The 17,555-nt window shown below is 54.7% G+C and overlaps 1 protein-coding gene across 1 annotated transcript; it reads left to right on the forward strand.

Moving 5' to 3' along the window:
- Positions 1 to 21: 21 nt before the first annotated feature.
- On the forward strand, positions 22 to 16,481 carry STX1B (syntaxin 1B). The gene is made up of 10 exons (XM_077140229.1): positions 22 to 51; positions 7,720 to 7,794; positions 8,006 to 8,105; positions 8,214 to 8,288; positions 10,833 to 10,906; positions 11,318 to 11,426; positions 11,597 to 11,670; positions 15,667 to 15,804; positions 15,920 to 16,030; positions 16,401 to 16,481. Exons 1-10 carry the CDS (start codon positions 22 to 24, stop codon positions 16,479 to 16,481), a joined length of 867 nt encoding a protein of 288 aa, XP_076996344.1.
- Positions 16,482 to 17,555: the final 1,074 nt, after the last annotated feature.

The raw sequence follows: 17,555 nt of genomic DNA on the forward strand, positions 1-17,555 counted from the left end.
AGGAGGAGGAGCCGTCGCAGGATGAAGGATCGGACTCAGGAGCTGCGGAGTGTGAGCCTGGGGGTGGGGAGAAGGGGGGGGCGGGACCCCCAAATTTGGGGAGCGCGTTAGGGTGGAGTGGGGGAGGCGCTAGGAGGTCGGGGCGAACGATGAGACTGGAGGTTGGTGGTTGGGGTGCCCCAATATCTCGAGGCACCTGATGTCCCCAGTGGACCTGCATCTTGGGGAGAGTGGCTGGAAGGGGTTGGAGGCCATTAAGACACAAGGGGGCAGGAGAGATCTCGGGGCCTCGGACACCCCCACATTCCAGAGGAGCCTGGGGTCTAATCTGGGAATGGGGGGAGAGTGAATGTCAGGAGAGGATTTGGGGGGTACTGTCATCCTCTGGGCAGCTTTGCCGAATTGGAAGGCTGGGGGTGGCCCCCAGACCAGGCTGAGCCTAGTAGGACCCAGATTTGGGGGCTGCTGTGGGGAAGGACACAGGTTGGGGCTGAGATGCTGACACCTGGCAGTGAATGGAGCGTGTGTGTGCCTGTGCGCGCCGATGTGCGTTCCTCCCAGCCAGGAGGGAGAAAGAAGTGGCCTCAGGAGGCAGCTGGAAGGCCAGGGCCTGAGATGGGGTGACCCTATGTAGGTGGGAGATGGGGGTGCAGAGGGGACAGGGAAGAGGAGCCATGCACAGGGCCACGGAATGGGGTTGTGTGACACGGGCTGTGCTTGGCTGGGCCATCTGGGGCGTCCTGGACGGTCAGGGGGTGGCAGACGTGGGCCCCGGGTTTGCAGGCCCCAAGAGGCCTGGCTCCAGGGAGCCCGTCCAGGCAGTCAGTTGTGTGGGGTGACAGGAAGAGGGCGGCACTTTGTGTCTGCAGTGGAGGCTGCGATTTGGAGGGGCTGGATGAGGGTGGTTTCAGAGGTGGGGAGGGGGCAGGGGAACTTGGAGAGATGACCTGGGTCTCAGGAGACAGGTTGGCACGTGTCAGTGGCCTGTGGTGTTGAGTTAAGAGGAGTCCCAGCCCCGGCCAGTATGCCATGCTGCACGGGGTGGCTGTTACCCCGGGGCTTAGTCCCCCACTGACAGACGGGGAAACTAAGGTTCAGAGATGGGAAGGGATTTGTCCAAGGTTGCCAAGCAAGTGGGTGGGGGTGGGGGTCAACCTGGAATCTGGGTTTCCCTGTCAACTTGTGTCTCTGCTCTTCTGGCCTTTGAAACAGAGGTCCCGACGTGGGGGTGAAGAGCTCTGTCTGTGGAGAGCCCCCAAGATTTGGAGGTGGGACAGAGAGAAGGAGGGAGGGCGGCTTAGGGACAAGGGGCTACTGGCTCTGGGGAGAGACAGTTTGGCAAGAAGGAAGAAAGGAGGAGCTGGAGTTCAAAGGAGGGAATTTTGAAGGTTGAATTTTTTTCTTTTTTAAACCTTTACTGAAAATGCCCTCAGGTGTCAGGAAAATGATGCAAATGCCCAACACTCATGTACCAGACACTATTCTGAGTGCTTTACGCATATGAACTCATCTTAATCCTCACAGCAACCTTACGAGACTGGTACTAGTATATCCCCATTTACTAGAGAAAGCGACTAAGGGCCAGAGAGGGTAAGTAACTTGTCCAAGGTCACACAGTTAGTAAAAGGTAGGCTTCTGACCCAAGCCGGCTGGTTCCAGCATCAGTGCTTTGAACTCCCCTTTGCTCAAGGTGCACTTTTCAAAGCTGGTTGTCCTGCAGAATCTCCTGCTGAAGTAGAAAAGCCTGAGACACTACCTCATTTAACAGTTGGGGAAACTGAGGCCCAGGGCTACCTGTTAACTTGCCCAAGGTCACACAGCTAGCCAGTGAGAAATCAAGATTTGAACGCAGACCAGGGAGATAAGTGAGTTGGGGTGAGGTGAGGAAGGAATGGTAGTTCTAATTAGAGGGAGAGGGAGGGAGAGGGCTAGGACAGGGGTGGGGAGTCCCTTTCTGCTTCAGCTGAGTGTGCCAAGGAGCCTGCTGGCTTAGGCTGCAGGGGGTAGCCAGGTCGGGGAGGTGGGAGGTGGTGTGGGGGGAGAAGAGGGCTGGGTGAATGCAGATGGGTGTGACATTAGTCACAGCTCAGGGAAACTGGAGATTTGGGAGGGGGCGGGCAGGGCGGGACGAAGCTGCCAGATGCTAGGAGTGCCAGGGTCTCCCCACCAGAGTTGAGAGCCAGGAGGCTGGGAAGTGGGAGAGACTGGGTAGGCTTTGGGGTGCTTGGAAGGGGGTCCGGGATGTGCTGGGGGCGGCCAGCGATGGGAGGAGGACCAGCCCCGGGGCCAGCCTGGCTGGCTGGTGCAGAGTGGTTGAGGACACAGACTCGGGAGCCAGACTACCTGGGTTTGAACCCCAGCTTTGAGCCTTTCCGTGTGACCTTGAGCAAGTTGCTTAGTGACTCCCTGGTCCTCAGTGTCCCCCGTCTGTGAGTTGGGAGGATGACATTGAGCTCATATGTGTGAAGCGCCTACCAGGGGCCCTCGTGCTCAGCAACATGCCTTGAGTGCTTGCTACTCCACGGGTGGCTTGTTTATTTGTATGCCCTGAGCTGGGTAGGACATGACTCCCAGTTTATCTTGGAGTAAATTGAGGGCCTGAGAAATAGCTGATAATGGCAGAGGGGGTTGAACTGGGGTTTTCTGTCTCCAGTTCACCAAGCACTTTTAGCTGGGAGCTGGAAGGTGCTGGACTCTTGTGGAAGATACAATGGGAAGTTTCTTAGCTGAATGGGGGGCCCCAGGGCATAAGAGGAAGATGGGAGGGGGCAGGCAGAAGACAATGAAGGGACATATTGTAGGCTGGAGGCTGGAGGGAGGCCGTAGCACAGCAGGCAAGAGAAGTGGGGAAGACAGGGGAGAAGGAGCCAAAATGGAAGTGAGATGAGGCCCGGAGTGAGGGGCTTCGAATCCGAGGCTGCTTTCTGCCATTCAGAGACACATCAAGTTCATCCCTGCTTCTGGACCTCTGCACTTGCTGTCGCTCTGCCCAGAATGCTGTTCCCTCTGCCTCAAACACTGTTCCCTCTGCCTGGCATGCTGTGTCCCCCAGTGCGGCACAGTTGGCTCCTTCTAGACTCAGCTCAACTGTCAGCCCCCCGGAAAAGGTCTCCCTGACCATCTTGCGTAGCCTAACCTTCCCAGTCCCCCATTCTCTCAACTCTTGTACTGTTACTTGGCACAATCTGAAATGATCTTGCTGGGTTTTTAGTCTGTCTCTCCCCACTGGAATGTCAGCTCCTTGCTGCCAGGGCCTTCTTGCCTGTCTTGTTCGCCCCTGATACCCCCAGCACCCCAAAGAGCGCTTGGCACCAATTATACATATTTGTTAGATGAATGAATGAGTCAGTGGGGAAGAGGGAGGCTGAAGAAGAGCGGATGTGGGGTAAAGCAGGGAAGGTGGAGGAGACAGGTTGGGGTGGGGAGGGGAGAGGAGAAGGAAGAGCCCAGGCCAGGGAGACAGATGGACAGAAGGGAGGTGGGGGAAGGTTGCTGCCTCTAGACCAAAGGACACTTGCACCCCTGAGGAGCATGTGTGAGCCCGTGCGTGCTAGCGTTTACACGGGCGCAGGCACGCACACCTGCTATGACTTTTCGGGTACCTAATTCCAGTTTCTTTCTGCCTCTGTTTTGGTCACCGTTTCTGTGTTTTGGAAACTCCCTCACCATCTGTCCCTTTGGTCACTACCTTGCTGGCTCCTGTTGTCCCTCTCCTCCTTCTGTCTCCTCATCCGACACACACTCCAGGGCTTCCGGAGTCTCCATCGTGGAAGGCCTGGACTTTGGGGAGAGGGGCGCCCTAAGGAGGCCAAACTGAAGCTGGAGCTTGAGATTCAGTGTGTTCCCAGGGAGACACCAAAAAGGTGCCCACAGATGCTGCACTGTCTCATTTTATCCTCTCAAGTGCCTGAAGAATTGCTTAGCAGTAAAGAGCAGAGGGCCCGAGTTCAAATCCTGACACCACCACCCATCAGCTGTGTGATCTTGGGCAAGTTAATTCGTCTCTCTGTCCTCAGTTTTCTCAACTGTCAAATGGGAATAAGAATAGTTCATACCTCTTAGGGGAGGTTGTGAGGATTTCATGAGAAATGCAAAGCACAGTCAGGACCCTGCCCAGGGCATGTCAGAGTGTTAGATGTCTGTAGATTATTATTGTCTTCGTTTTGCCCACGAGTAAACTGAGGCTTGGATCATCTATCTGTAACGTGAGACCACCAGAAAGTGGGTCAGGGCACATTTGATTATCTGTTTCCTGGGGAGTCTCATTTGCCCATAGCCTGCTTTCTTTTAGGCTGTGCCTAACTTCTTCCAGAAACGCAGCCATGCTCACTATCACTCGTGTACACCTCAGAGCAGGGAGGGTCCTTGGAGAGCACATATACCAGCCTGCGCATTGGCAGATGAAGGGACCAGGCCCAGAGAAGGCTGAGATTTGCCTAGGGTCACACAGCAAGTCAAGGGGAGGCTGGATCCTCTGGCTTCTGTGTGGGCTTTTCTTGTAGCCCTGGGGTAGACATGGCCCGTCTTACTTGTTTGCTGACTTGGCCCCGGGAATCTGAAGACACAGCAGAGTGGGCTCTTGGGGGCTAGGTGGGAATCAGGGAGCTGCTGTCTATCAGCTGGATGGAGGGGAAAGAACCTGCGAATAAGCACCAGACAGGCCCAGGTTTAGGATCCACCTCCAGCCTTATTCGCTGTGAAGCTTCAGGCCGGTCAGGCAACCTCTCTGAGCCTGTCTCATCTGTAATATGGGATGGGCTAGGCAGGGGAGACAGCCAGCCCTCACTGAGTGCTTCTTCTCTCCTTGGCAGCAGGAGGCCTTTTTTGCTGCTTCGTCTCGTTGCCTCCTCTGGACCACCATTTGGGGTAGAAAACATTATTGCCATTCTGCCAATGAGGAGACTGAGGCTCAGAGAGAAGTCACCTGACCAGGGGCAAATTATCTAGCTGCTCCATGCCTCAGTTTCCCCATCTAGAAAAGTGGGTTCTCATAGTACCTCCCTCAAGAATTTACTACTGTAATGTGCAAAACCCATGGATAATGCCCGATATGCTGAAAAGTTGCCACATAAAGGTTTGTCATAAGTAGAATCACGGCCAATGGTCCTTATGGGGATTTTGGTGAAGAGGAAATGAACAAGACTATAAGATCTGTGCAAAAAAAAGTGTTATCAAATGAGAGTAAATTTTGTGAGGTTTTCAGGGCCCAGAGCCTCATGCAGATTGGGCCTTAGTAGAGGCTGAGCTGAGAAGGAGAACAGCTGGTGGCAGAGTCACTGGGGGAGAGTGGCCTAGTCTGCCCCTCAGAAGGGACGAGGAGGGTGGCGTGTCCTAAACACTGGTGGTCCCCCCGACCCTGCTCAGCCCAGTTTGCCCTTGGGTAGGTCACTTTCTTTTCTCCCTTCTGACCTCCTGTTCCCTCTTCTATGAGACCAGGGACAGTGTTATTTGCTCAGCCTTCCTCACCGAGCTCTGGTGGAAAGGGTTCTAAAGGGATTACGGATGTAAATATGCTTTGTAAACTGTAAAGGATTATTTGTCATTGTTATATCAGACACCTCGTACTCGGCCCTCTCTCTCTTTTCCTTTCTTAGGGCCAAGTAAACAGACAGCTCAGGATGTCCCAAGGCAGAATCTTTGGGGACTGGCTCTGGGAACAGCAGGAGAGATAGAGATTAGACTTTAGGAAGGACTTCCCAAAGCCAGCATGGGAAAAGGAAAGAGACTGAAAACAGGAGAGTTCCCAGGCACCTGCCAGAGCTGGGCAGAGGGTTCAGTGAGAAGGGGCAGAGAAATGGCTTTTGGCTCTCAGGGAAGGAGGCCTCATGGGCAGCTGGCTGAGAAGAGAGAAGGAGGAGAGCCTCATGGGAGGCCAATGCATCCTCACAGATGAGCTCAGCATCCCAGAGCTTCTCGGGGCAAAGCCCTATCTGGGGTGGTCCCAGGTCAGGTGGAGGCTTAAAAGCCAGAAATTCTACCAGGGGTTCCAACACTCACCTGGTGCCACCCCTCCTCCTGGGGCAGAGATGGAGGAACTTCCCTTTCCAGGCAGCTGTTTGGGGTTGCCTGGAAATTAAAAGCAAGTGTTGAGAACATTTTCTGACATGGTGCGGGGCCCAGCCTGAGTCTCTGGGGGGATCCCTGGAGCTCCTTTTGGGGAGGGCTTGGGCAGGAAGAGGGGTGCTCTCAGGAGGGTGTAGCCGGGGGTCTCCACAGCGCTGTGCGGGTTCTCCCAGGTTCTCTTGGGGCCCTGCTGGTGCTAGGTCCCATCTGGCCCTGTCTAGGTTCGATCCGAGCTGTCTGGGATCTGTCTGGGATCAAGTCTCCACCGAGTGTAGTTCCGTCTGAGTCTGGCTGGGCTTTGTCAGGTTCAGTCTGTGCTGCTGGGAAACTGTCGACGTTGCCTGCGAGTTCTTCTCTTGAGATCCCAGCCGGGCCCACGCCGGGTGGCCTTCTGTTTGGATCCTGCCTCCATTTCATTCAGGCTCTGGGAGTTCAATTTTGTCTGAGTTCTGGCTGGGCTCTTTCAGGAAATTAGGGTGAACCCTGTTTAAATTTCACCCGGGACTGATGAGGGCTGCAGGATGTAATTAAGTTTTGATGGGCTCAGATTTTACCCTCAGACCTCGGTCCCAAGCAGACAAGAGCCCGGGAACCAGAAGTGTGCCCCCCCTTTCCCCTTGCCCAGCTCTTAAGGACTGTGCAGACCTGAGGTTCGGAGAGGCTGGGGGGAATAGGCCCAGAGGCTCTCCTGGGTGCCCCTGGGGTGCAGCTGAATATCCCGTGGCCCACAAGTGCCAGCGCGTGGCTCTGCCGTGGGTCTGTGAGCGGGTGAACAGCAGCGTGTCAGCGCGTCTCCGCGTGGGTGCCGGGGGGCCTATTTCGGTGTGCCTGCGCATCAGCCCTTCTGTCTGTGTCACTGGTCTGTCTGTCGGTGGCGGTGGTGGTGTGGGTGGGTAAATCCCTTTGTGTCTCTGAGTCCCGGGGGTGGAGTGCTGAGCAGCTGCAGGTTGCAACTGGGAAATCCAAGCAAGGGAGAGTAGGTGGGTGTGAAGTTGGAAGGAGCTGGGAGAAAGGGGGTAAATGCAAGGGGAAGAGTAGGAGACAGGCAGAGCAGCTGAGAGGGGGGCGAGAGGGGGTGGGGGAGGGGGGAAGGCGCTGGTGTCGAGGGAGGTCTCTCACCCAGTCCTCGCTGGGCCTGACCGTGCTGGCTCAACCTGGCGCCTGCCACCACTAGCGATGATGTGACCTTGCACAGGGGACATGGCTGGTCGGGTGGAGGCTGGAGGGGATGAGCAGAGGAGTGAAGCGAACGACCAGGGTGCGTGGAGAGTGGCGCCAACCCAGACCCCTTCTCCGAGCCCAGAGCCAATGGTGCAGTGCAAGGCTGACACTTAGCTGGTTGTTAAAATATTTTAGTGCTTCGGGACTGGTTGGGTGACTGCAACTCCGGGCCCCCCCCCCCAAAAGGTGCCTCTTTTCACAATTCCCTCCAGTGTGTCCCTGGGGCTATGGGCCTCTAGAATCCCATTCTACAAGGTATCCAGTGTCCTTTCGGACCAGTTGGGGCCCTTGCCATCACCCTTCATCCCAGCCTACAGCTGGGAGAGTGGGCGGGGGGGGGGGTGGGGGGGGTAGGGGGGAGGACTAGAGAGCTGAGGGCCAGCCTTGGGGACCAGGGTGGGATTATGCATGGATTCAGTCTTCCTTTGCTCCCAGGCGAAAGACAGTGACGATGAGGAGGAGGTGGTCCACGTGGACCGGGACCACTTCATGGATGAGTTTTTTGAGCAGGTAACAGAGTCTCCCAGTCCAGTCTTGGCACCCCAAGCCAGCACCTTCCTTCTTTTCTACCCCCTGCTCTTCTCCCCTGCACCCTCCCTGGCCTTTTTTTTTTTTTTTTTTTTCCAACCCTTCTGGACCTGTCCCGTTTCCCTAACCCCAGACTGAACCCCCTGGAGCCCCTGGTGATTTGAACTGGGTGTAGCTAGGTTTTTCGCCCCAGGTGGAAGAGATCCGGGGCTGCATAGAGAAGCTCTCAGAAGATGTGGAACAGGTGAAAAAACAGCACAGTGCCATCCTGGCTGCCCCCAACCCAGATGAGAGTGAGTGCCTGCTGCCGGATGTCGGGGGGGCGGGGGGCAGGGGAGAAGGGGTCTAAGGTCCCAACCCGGGGCTTCTCACCTGCCCTGCCTCTCCCCGCCTCCCCACAGAGACCAAACAGGAGCTGGAGGACCTCACTGCAGACATCAAGAAGACAGCTAACAAGGTGCGGTCCAAGTTGAAAGGTAAGGAATCTAAGAAATGATGAATATGCAACTAAGTGATGATATTGTGAATTATTGATTATATATGTTACTGTTTTATTTGGTTTGTTAATTTTTTTAATTAATAAATAAATCTAAAAAAAAATAAAAAGGTGAGGAATGCAGTCCCCTCCATGGGATCAAAATGGCCCTTTGCTTAGTAAGGAAATGTCTACAGACTCCCATGATCCAGATCCCTCAACCATGAGAAAGCACAAAGCTCTTTGCCCCAGATTCCCTGGAGAAAGATAACATGACATGGGGAAGGAGGGAGAGGAGTGTGTCTGTCCCAGTGAGACCTGAGCCCTGCTTCGTTCCGTCAGCTTGAAGGCCCACCAGGAAAATCTGGTGTCTCCCAGAGCAGCTTTGGTTTAATTAAATCCTCACTTCTGCAGAACAGTGGCCGGCACGGAACTAAGCACTCAGTAGGTGGGCTCAGCCATTGCTCGTGAATTGGTGTCCTCAGCTCAGGACAGATTGGACCATGTGGCTGACATCAGGGGCTGGCCAGCTTTCCGGAGGGGCTTGCCAAATACCCATGTATTCATTCTAATTTAAGGACTTGGGGGCTGGTAATAACCACCCTCCCCCAAAGCATTGTGGGTTGAGAACCTCCTTGTCTGCCGGTGCCAGGGGAATAGACATGTTATGGGATGCTAATTGGTATGCTCCCAGTAGTTCAGCATCAGGGAACATTTTTAAAGCACCTGCTATGTCCCGGGTCCCGGGAAGAGGGGCTCCGTCAGGTCTGGCCCTAGGAGCACTGACCTTGATCCAAAGAGATGGGGACATCGGTTCCATCCCTCAGGAACTCAAAGAGAGCCTAAGCATAGGCCCGGGGCACTGATTTGTAAAAACAAAGGCCTTTTGCACTCACGAGAGTATGCTCGGTTGGGAAATGCCCTAATCTGGGAGCATATTAAGTGCAAAACCAGGCAGGGGAGTCCAGACTCCACCATCAACCTGTTCTGGACCAGTCCCTTCCCCTCTGCTTTCTCCTCTGTGCAGTAAGGAAGATGGAAGCCATTTCAAAGCTGGGTTCTTTTGTGTTTTGTTTTTGGAAGCAAAATCAGTTTTTTTAATGGAATCTTACAAAGAACCCCAGTGGATAAAATAGAGAAAATTCAGGCTACTCTGACTGGCCTGGAGTTGGGAGGCCCAGGGCCTGGCTTGCCTTTTACTCCTGCAGCAGCCCCTGAGGCTCCTTCTCCAAACAGCCTTCCGAAGAAGACAGTTGAAAAACCCCTGGGCTCAATGAGCTCTTTGGGTCCACTCAGTTCTGACCTTGAACCCTCCAAGAAGGCCCCCTCTAAGAGAGCTCTGTATCTTAGGGGTTCAGGAAGAGACCAAGAAAGAAGCTAGGCAAAGAGGCAGTGACTTAGAGAAGCTGACCCTCCACACCTCCAGAAAAGAGAGATTCTCCTCTTTTCCTTCCTCCACCTTCTGATGGAATGCCCTCAGGTTTTGTGCATGACCTTGAGGGAGTCATCTCACCCACCCATGAGAGCCCCAGTTTCTAGTCTGAAACATGGGCTGCTCCCATTGAATTCCCAGAAGCGCTGTAAAAAGCCAATGAGGTCATGTACAAGAGCTCTCCGTCTAGGGCTTGGTCCCAGCCCCAGGCTGGCAACAGCGCCCCCGTGTGGGAGGGCAGCTTCCCATATCCCTGGGTGCCTGTTCCTGCACTCCCCCCACCCCTCACTCCCCGCAGTGCTGGGCCAGGCTGTCGCTCAGTCACTGTGTCCGCCATCGCTGGCAGGGGAGCCTCCGGGTACCAGCCAGCCCTATACCTTCCCCGCTGCCAGAACAGAGAAGCGATGTTCTCAGGAGTGGCCCCGAGGCCCTGCAAGGTCTGAGAGGACCTGGTGATTCATCTCTGCTGCATTTTCTGAGCACATTTCTAGAAAATCTGAATGGTAGTGTCACCAGTGCATGATCCAGAATCTGGATTCCATTAATCTGTGCACTTTTTCCAGAACAGCCTTTAGCTGTGGGAATTCCGGGAGCAGGAATCAGCGTGCTGGACTGGGGAAGGGCTATTTTCTCTAGAATTTCCCAAGGCAAGAGCGGCCATTAGAACCTGACCCTGGTAGAAGTGCCTGCCACCCCCCAGAAAGTCCCAGCGTGGTTTCCTGCCCCTGCTCTGGGCTGTAAGAAGCTGAGGATCCCCTGACATACACCGGACTCTCGGGTGGACTGGGCCCGCACCCCAACTTGGAATTGGGGGAGGGGGAAGTTACAGCCCCTGATATTCCCCAACCTCAATCCTTCAGTCAGAGTAAATAGTTTAGTGACCACCCGACCTTTAGTCTCTCCCCTCCTACTTGCCCTTGGGACCCCCTGGAACATTTGTCCCTTTATTCGTCGGCCTCCTGCCCCTGGATCCTCCACTGCCCGCCCTCGCCGTGGGTGTGACATCTCTTCGCCGACCCCGGGGTGTTCACCCTCATACCTCCCGGCCTCCGGCTCAACATGTCCCACATGCCCCGAGTCCCCGCCCGTCACTGAACCCTATTTCTTCCGCAGCGATCGAGCAAAGCATCGAGCAGGAGGAGGGGCTGAACCGTTCCTCCGCCGACCTGCGCATCCGCAAGACCCAGGTAGGAGGCGGCGGACTCGTGCCCGGTGCCCAGCTCGGGCAGCAGTGGTTGGCCTCCGCAAGGGGGCGGGGGCGCGGCGCGGGGAGGGGCGGGGCCAGGGAGGAGCCCGGCGCCGTATGGGGGCGGGAAAGGGGCGGGGCCAGGCGGGGCGTGGGGCGGGGCCTGGGCAGGGGCGGGGCTTTGGGCGGGATTCCAGGGGAAGGTGGAACGGGGTGAATGAAGTCTTAAGGCCCTGGCTGGGTCACCAGCTGGTGTGGGCATACGGTGGGGGGTCCAGGGGCAGAGAGGGTGGTCATCGCGGGAACTAACTCACTCCCTCCTCCCCGACTCCATCCTCTCTCCTGTCCTCTCACCCCCTCCATCCCCTGCTCCCTTACTCCCTGATGTGTTTGTCCCCTACCACCACCCCAGCACTCCACACTCTCCCGGAAGTTCGTGGAGGTAATGACCGAATATAACGCGACCCAGTCCAAGTACCGGGACCGCTGCAAGGACCGGATCCAGCGACAGCTGGAGATCAGTGCGTGTGCCAGGCCAGCCCCTACCCTATACCCCCAATTCCCCAGGCCTGCCCAAGCCCCCTTCCAGTCCCAAAGGCGGGAGGGTGGGCTTCCGGCTCCCTGACCTATCCATCTACCTTGGGTGCTCACGGTGGCCCAACCTCTGAGGAGGCGTCCTTTCTCCCTGCAGCTGGAAGGACCACGACCAACGAAGAGTTGGAAGACATGCTGGAGAGCGGGAAGCTGGCCATCTTCACAGATGATGTGAGGAGGCCCGATGAGGCAGGGTCTGATTTTGGAAAGCACTGGCCTCTGCTCCCCAAGCTTATTTGCACCTGAGGTCCCAAGACCTCCTTGGGGTAACAAGCAGAGAAGTCCGGATGGGGACCTGCGGAAGTTTCATGGGGGCAGGGCAGGAAGGGGGGGCAGGGCAGGAAGGCGCCTCCAGGAAAATGTCAAACCCACATTCTTTGTGTGCCAAGCATTGTTCTAAGCACTTTTTATATAAACTCATTTAATCCTCCCCCCAGCCCCATGAGGGAGGCCCATTTCACAGATGAGGAGACCCAGAGCCTGAGCTGTTCTGTGTTTCTAGTTTCAGCGCCTGCTGGGATGACTCACTGGCCGAGGATTTTTTTTCTTATTGACGAAAAATAACAACATACAAACACAAACATTCCTTATTTTTTTAATTAATTATTTTTTTCATCACATAGTTGTATATTCATCATCATGATCACCTCTCAGAACATCTGCATCAATTCAGAAAAAGAAACAAAAAGAAAAAAATTCATACATACCATACCCCCTTCCCCTCCCCCCACCAATCACCAGCATTTCAATCTACCAAATCCACCTTAACATTTGTTCCCCCTGTCATCCATCCACCCTCAATCCTTATGCTTTACTCATCTGTCCGTAAGGCAGATAAAAGGAGCATCAAACACAAGGTTTTCACAATCACACAGTCACATTGTGAAAGCGTTATCATTATACAGTCATCTTTGAGAAACATGGCTCCTGGAACACAGCTCCACACTCTCAGGCAGTTCCCTCCAGCCTCTCCATTACACCTTAATTAACAAGGTGATATCTATTTAATGTGTAAGAATAACCTCCAGGATAACCTTTCAACTCTGTTTGGAATCTCTCAGCCATTGACACTTTACTTTGTCCCATTTCTCTCTTCCCCCCTTCAATCGAGAAGGTTTTCTCAATCCCCTGGTGCTGAGTCCCAGCTCCTTCCAGGATCCCTGTCCCATGTTGCCAGGAAGGTCCACACCTCCGGGAGTCATGTCCCACATAGACAGGGGGAGGGCAGTGAGATTGTCCGTCATGTTGGCCGAGAGAGAGAGAGAGAGAGAGAGAGAGAGAGAGAGAGAGAGAGAGAGAGAGAGAAAGAGAGAGAGAGACCACATCTGAGCAACAAAAGAGGTTCTCTTGGGGGTGACTCCCAGGCCCAATTTGAAGTAGGCTTAGCCTGTCCTCCATGGGATTGAGTTTCATATGAAAAACCCCAAGATTGGGGGCTCAGCCTATTGCTTTGGTTGTCCCCACTGCTTGTGAGAATATCAAGAATTCTCCACTTGGGGAAGTTGAATTTTCCCCCTTTCTCACCATTCCCCCAAGGGGACTTTCCAAATACTTTTTTATTCACTGTTCAAATCCTTCTGGGATTTATCAAGGCATCACTCTGGACAAACCTACAAAATCTGATGCCCTGCTCAAGGTTCCATGTACTTATGTGTTCATTTAAGTTGTCCACATAAGTTATATTAGGAAGTTCTTAACATATGAACATTCCATTCTTTATATGTATCAGTGACTCACAATATCATCACATAGTAGTATATTCATCACATAATGAGTGGTATGATCATTTCTTAGAACATTTGCATCACGCCAGAAAAAGAAAAAAGGAAAAACTCATATATACCACACCCCCCACTCCTCTCTCTCATTGACTGCTAGTATTTCCATCTACCCAATATATATATATATATGCTTTGTTTTGTTTTGCATGGGCAGGCACTGGGAATTGAACCCAGGTCTCTGGCATGGCAGGCGAGAACTCTGCCTGCTGAGCCACCATGGCCCACCCTACCTGATGTATTTTAACCTTTGTTCCCCCTATTTTCTCCCATCCCCCTTGCCACTCCCTTTCATTGATCACTAGTATTTCAGTCTACTCAATTTATTTTAATATTTGTTCCCCCTATTATTTATTTTCAATCCATATATTTTACTCATCTGTCCATACTGTAGCTAAAAGGAGCTTCAGAAACAAGATTTTCACTATCACACAGTCACACTGCAAAAGCTGTTTCATTAAACAATCATGTTCATGAAATGTTTGCCTAGGTTTTAAAGGTTTAAGAAAAAAAATCCCAAACACCAAACTGTAGCTTTGAGGAAGCTTTGCCCACTGCCCTGCTTTTTCATTTTACCTGTGCCTGGGTGGGCTTTCGTGGTCTGTTCTCTTTTTGTTGACTTGTGCCCTGTCCTGTATTCGCTCTGTTTCTGGTGGCAAAATGGCTCTGGCGAAGCGCTGTAGACCAGGTTTAAAGTACGGGCAGTGATTGTCTAGCAGTTTTCAGCAAATTCTTACTTGGATAATCAATCTTTGTTGGATTGGCTTTGAGCAAATTGATGGTGGGCCCATGAACCTGGAGCCCTACCCCCTCACCCCCACCCTCACCCCCGACAGCTCTGCCCAGGCCGTCTGTCTGTCTGTGGATGGATGGCAGTCTGGGGTGGGCTGTTCCAGGAATGGGCACTTGGATAGACTAGAGCGGCCACCTGCCACCGGAGGCTCACAGGCAAATTGGTCCATCATCATGGCACGGGGCAGGGGGCTGGTCAGGGGCCTGGAGGGGTAGTCAAGAGTGAGTGTTTTAGTTTCCTGGCTGCTAGAGCAAATACCATGCAGTGGGTTGGCTTACACCAGGAGAATTTACTGGCTCACGGTTTTGAGGCTGGAAGTCCAAAATCAACGCATCCATGGCGATGCTTTCTTCCAGACCATTATGGCATTCTGGGGCCGATGGCCAGTGATCCTTGGTTCTTGGCTCCTCTCTCACATGGCAAGGCCCATGGCGGCCTCTCCTGGCCTCTCCCTCCTCTTCTGGGTTCTGTTGACTTGACTCTGAGCTTCTGGCTTTCCCCCTCTCTGTCTGAATTTCATTCTGCTTATAAAGCACTCCAGTAATAGGATTAGGATCCATCCAGATTGGGCTGGGCGACAACTCAGCTGAAGTCACTTCATCAGACTTTCCTACTTACAATGAGTTCACACCCACAGGAATGGATTAAGTTTAAAACATGTTTTTCTAGGGCTATGAAGCTCCAAGCCACCCCAGAAATTAAAGTTGGAGTTGGGGAAGGCTTCCTGGAGGAGGTGGCATCGAGCTGCACCTTGGGGGACAAGGAGTCATTTGGACATGGGCAGGGTGGGGATGGGTAGGTGAAGGGCCAAGGGACCAGATCACACAGAGACAGAGAAAAGGGACCACTCGCTGGACAGCCATTAGATGACTTGGACTCTTATAGGATATAAGACTCTTATAGGATATCCTCCTATAGGATATGTGGGAAAGGAGGCCATAAGGCAAACTGGGGCTGGATAATAAAAGGCCTAGGCTGCTAAGGTGAGGGAGTCACCTCTGGGCAGTGGGGAGCCCTGGAGGACTTCAGAGCAGAGGAGTGACTGAACAGTGACTGGTTTGCAGGAAAGAGGTGTCTGGTTTGGAGTCCCCCCACCTTGACTTGCCAGGGCTGCCATGCATTTATTTATCATATGTGTCCCATCTCATGTCATATGCAGCACCAGGTGGCTGGTGGGCCTGCTGCCTTCTCATCTGGGGCTCCATATCTGCCTGCTACTCTCTTATCTGCTGTATTGTCCTCAGTCACCTGTCTGCCTCTGATCTAGTGGGGGCCCCCAGTGCTGTTAGGGGCCCTGGTGCCTCCATCTCCCTTCCCTACAGTGCCTAGCCAATGCTTGCTACTGCTCTCATCGATGCTCACATATTAACTCAGTTTTCACAACAACCCAGAGAGGCAGGGGCTGTTACCATCCCCGCTTTCTAGGTGGGAAAACTGAGGCCTGGAGAGGTGAAATAATTGGCCCAAGGTTACCGCTAGCAAATGACAGCTGCATCTGAGCCCAGCCACTCCGCCTACCGAGCCCAAGCTCTCACGGAGGCCAAGGGTGGTCTGCAGTTCTCTCACCCCACCCCACCCCCTGCCCTCCACCCCCAGATCAAAATGGACTCACAGATGACGAAGCAGGCACTGAACGAGATCGAGACGCGGCACAACGAGATCATCAAACTGGAAACCAGCATCCGCGAGCTGCACGACATGTTTGTGGACATGGCCATGCTCGTGGAGAGCCAGGTACTGGCCATGCCACCCTAGGGGCCTTGTCATGCTCCCCGAGGTCCCCGGGGGCCCCTCCTCCAGCCCGGGCCCTTTCCCCCCCACCCCCAAGCACGTCTCCTCTTGGCTGTAGGGTGAAATGATCGACCGTATTGAGTATAACGTGGAACATTCCGTGGACTACGTGGAACGAGCTGTGTCAGACACCAAGAAGGCTGTGAAATATCAGAGCAAGGCCCGGAGGGTGAGCTGGGGGGTGGGGGCGGCCGGGCTGGGGGGCTGGGAGCAGGGTGGGGGGGCAGGCCAGGGCAGAGGTGAGTGAGGAAATGGGGGGTGGGGGGGCGAGGAGAGCGGCCTTATCTCTGGCTCTGACCTCTTCCTACTTCTGTTTTCTCTCTCCTCTTCTCCTTCCTCACAACCTGCCTCCCTGTGTTTTCTCCACCGTCTGTCTGTCTGTCTCTGCCCTTCCCTCTTCCCCGTTCTTGTCTTATTTCCCTGTCCTTGTCTCTCTCTCTCTCTCTCTGGCTCTCGCCACTGCCCCCCCCACCCCCACCCCCACCTCGCCCGCCCCCCACCCCCCACCCCCCACCCCCCACCCCGCTTCCTGCCTGCAGAAGAAAATCATGATCATCATTTGCTGTGTGGTGCTGGGGGTGGTCTTGGCGTCATCCATCGGGGGGACGCTGGGCTTGTAGGCCCCCCACTCCATCTCTCCCAGACACCCCCCCCCACATCGGGAGCAATACCCCCCCCCCCACGCACACACCTCTCACTCCATCCCCTGCTCCAGGCTCACCCCCCCCCCCCCAGACAGACCCAGGCAGCCCCCTCCATCTGACCCTGGCGTCCCTGGCCCTCACCCTGCCACGGACCACCCGCCCCCCCCGCGCCCGCACGTAGATAGCAGCAGGCGTGATTACACATGCAACCAACATGCATGCCGCCGGCACATGCTCGAGACGTGTGGACACCCCAGCGTGTGTGTGTGTGCGTGTGCAAGTGTGTGTAGGTGCCCCCAGTCGCCCCTCCCACTCACCCCTGGAGTCTGTGTGTGGTCTGAGTCTCCCCACCCCCCACCCCACCCCGGGTTGTTGTGTAGACTGTGGCCAAGTACAATAGCAGCCCACTAAGCCTGCTCTGTCTTCCGCGAATAGGGGTGTGTGTGTGTGTGTGTGTGTGTGTGTGTGTGTCTTCAGGTCCACAGGTCCTCAGACACACAGTTTGCATACCTGGAATTTTGTGGGTGTCTGAATCTAATGCAGCAGCAGATCCTCCACTGACCCACACCCACCCCCCACCCCCGTCTGCCACAGTGAGGCGGGTTGTGTGTGGATGGAAGTCCACACACACCTTCCAAGGGGATCCAGGTAGGCCCAGATGCCCACCCTGACCCATGGCGGACACCCCAGCATGCTGTGGAGCAGAGCCACCTGGCCGAGCCACCCCAGGGGGGCTGCTACATGTCCTGGGGAGCATGAGTGTGCAGCATGCACCTGTGTCTCAGAAGCCCAGGTTCCTCCCGGGTGTGTGGAGGCGTTCCACGTGAAGATGACCTAGCTGGGTCTGTGCAGACACGTGGCAGAGAGGTGATGTGGGTGCCCGGGTGCATGTCCCCAGGACAGCCCTGAAGCATTGCCAGTTCTTCTCCCAGCACAGAGCCCCCCAACCCTGCCGATGGACGCCTGCTTGGGGCAGGCACCAAAATCTATATTTCTACGCTGTCTAGAATGTCTGCGTGGCTGTGGGGGTGGGGACGGGGGGCTTTCTAC

The sequence above is a fragment of the Tamandua tetradactyla genome, chromosome 23 (assembly GCF_023851605.1).
Source record: "Tamandua tetradactyla isolate mTamTet1 chromosome 23, mTamTet1.pri, whole genome shotgun sequence".
Taxonomy (NCBI): Eukaryota; Metazoa; Chordata; class Mammalia; order Pilosa; family Myrmecophagidae; genus Tamandua; species Tamandua tetradactyla.

Bases quoted from the DNA above. Each gene is read 5' to 3' on its own strand.
- STX1B (XM_077140229.1), top strand. From the start codon at position 22: ATGAAGGATCGGACTCAGGAGCTGCGGAGT. The intron at 11,671-15,666 runs GTGAGGAGGCCC...CTCCACCCCCAG, and splicing joins TGGCCATCTTCACAGATGAT to ATCAAAATGGACTCACAGAT. The intron at 16,031-16,400 runs GTGAGCTGGGGG...TCCTGCCTGCAG, and splicing joins ATCAGAGCAAGGCCCGGAGG to AAGAAAATCATGATCATCAT.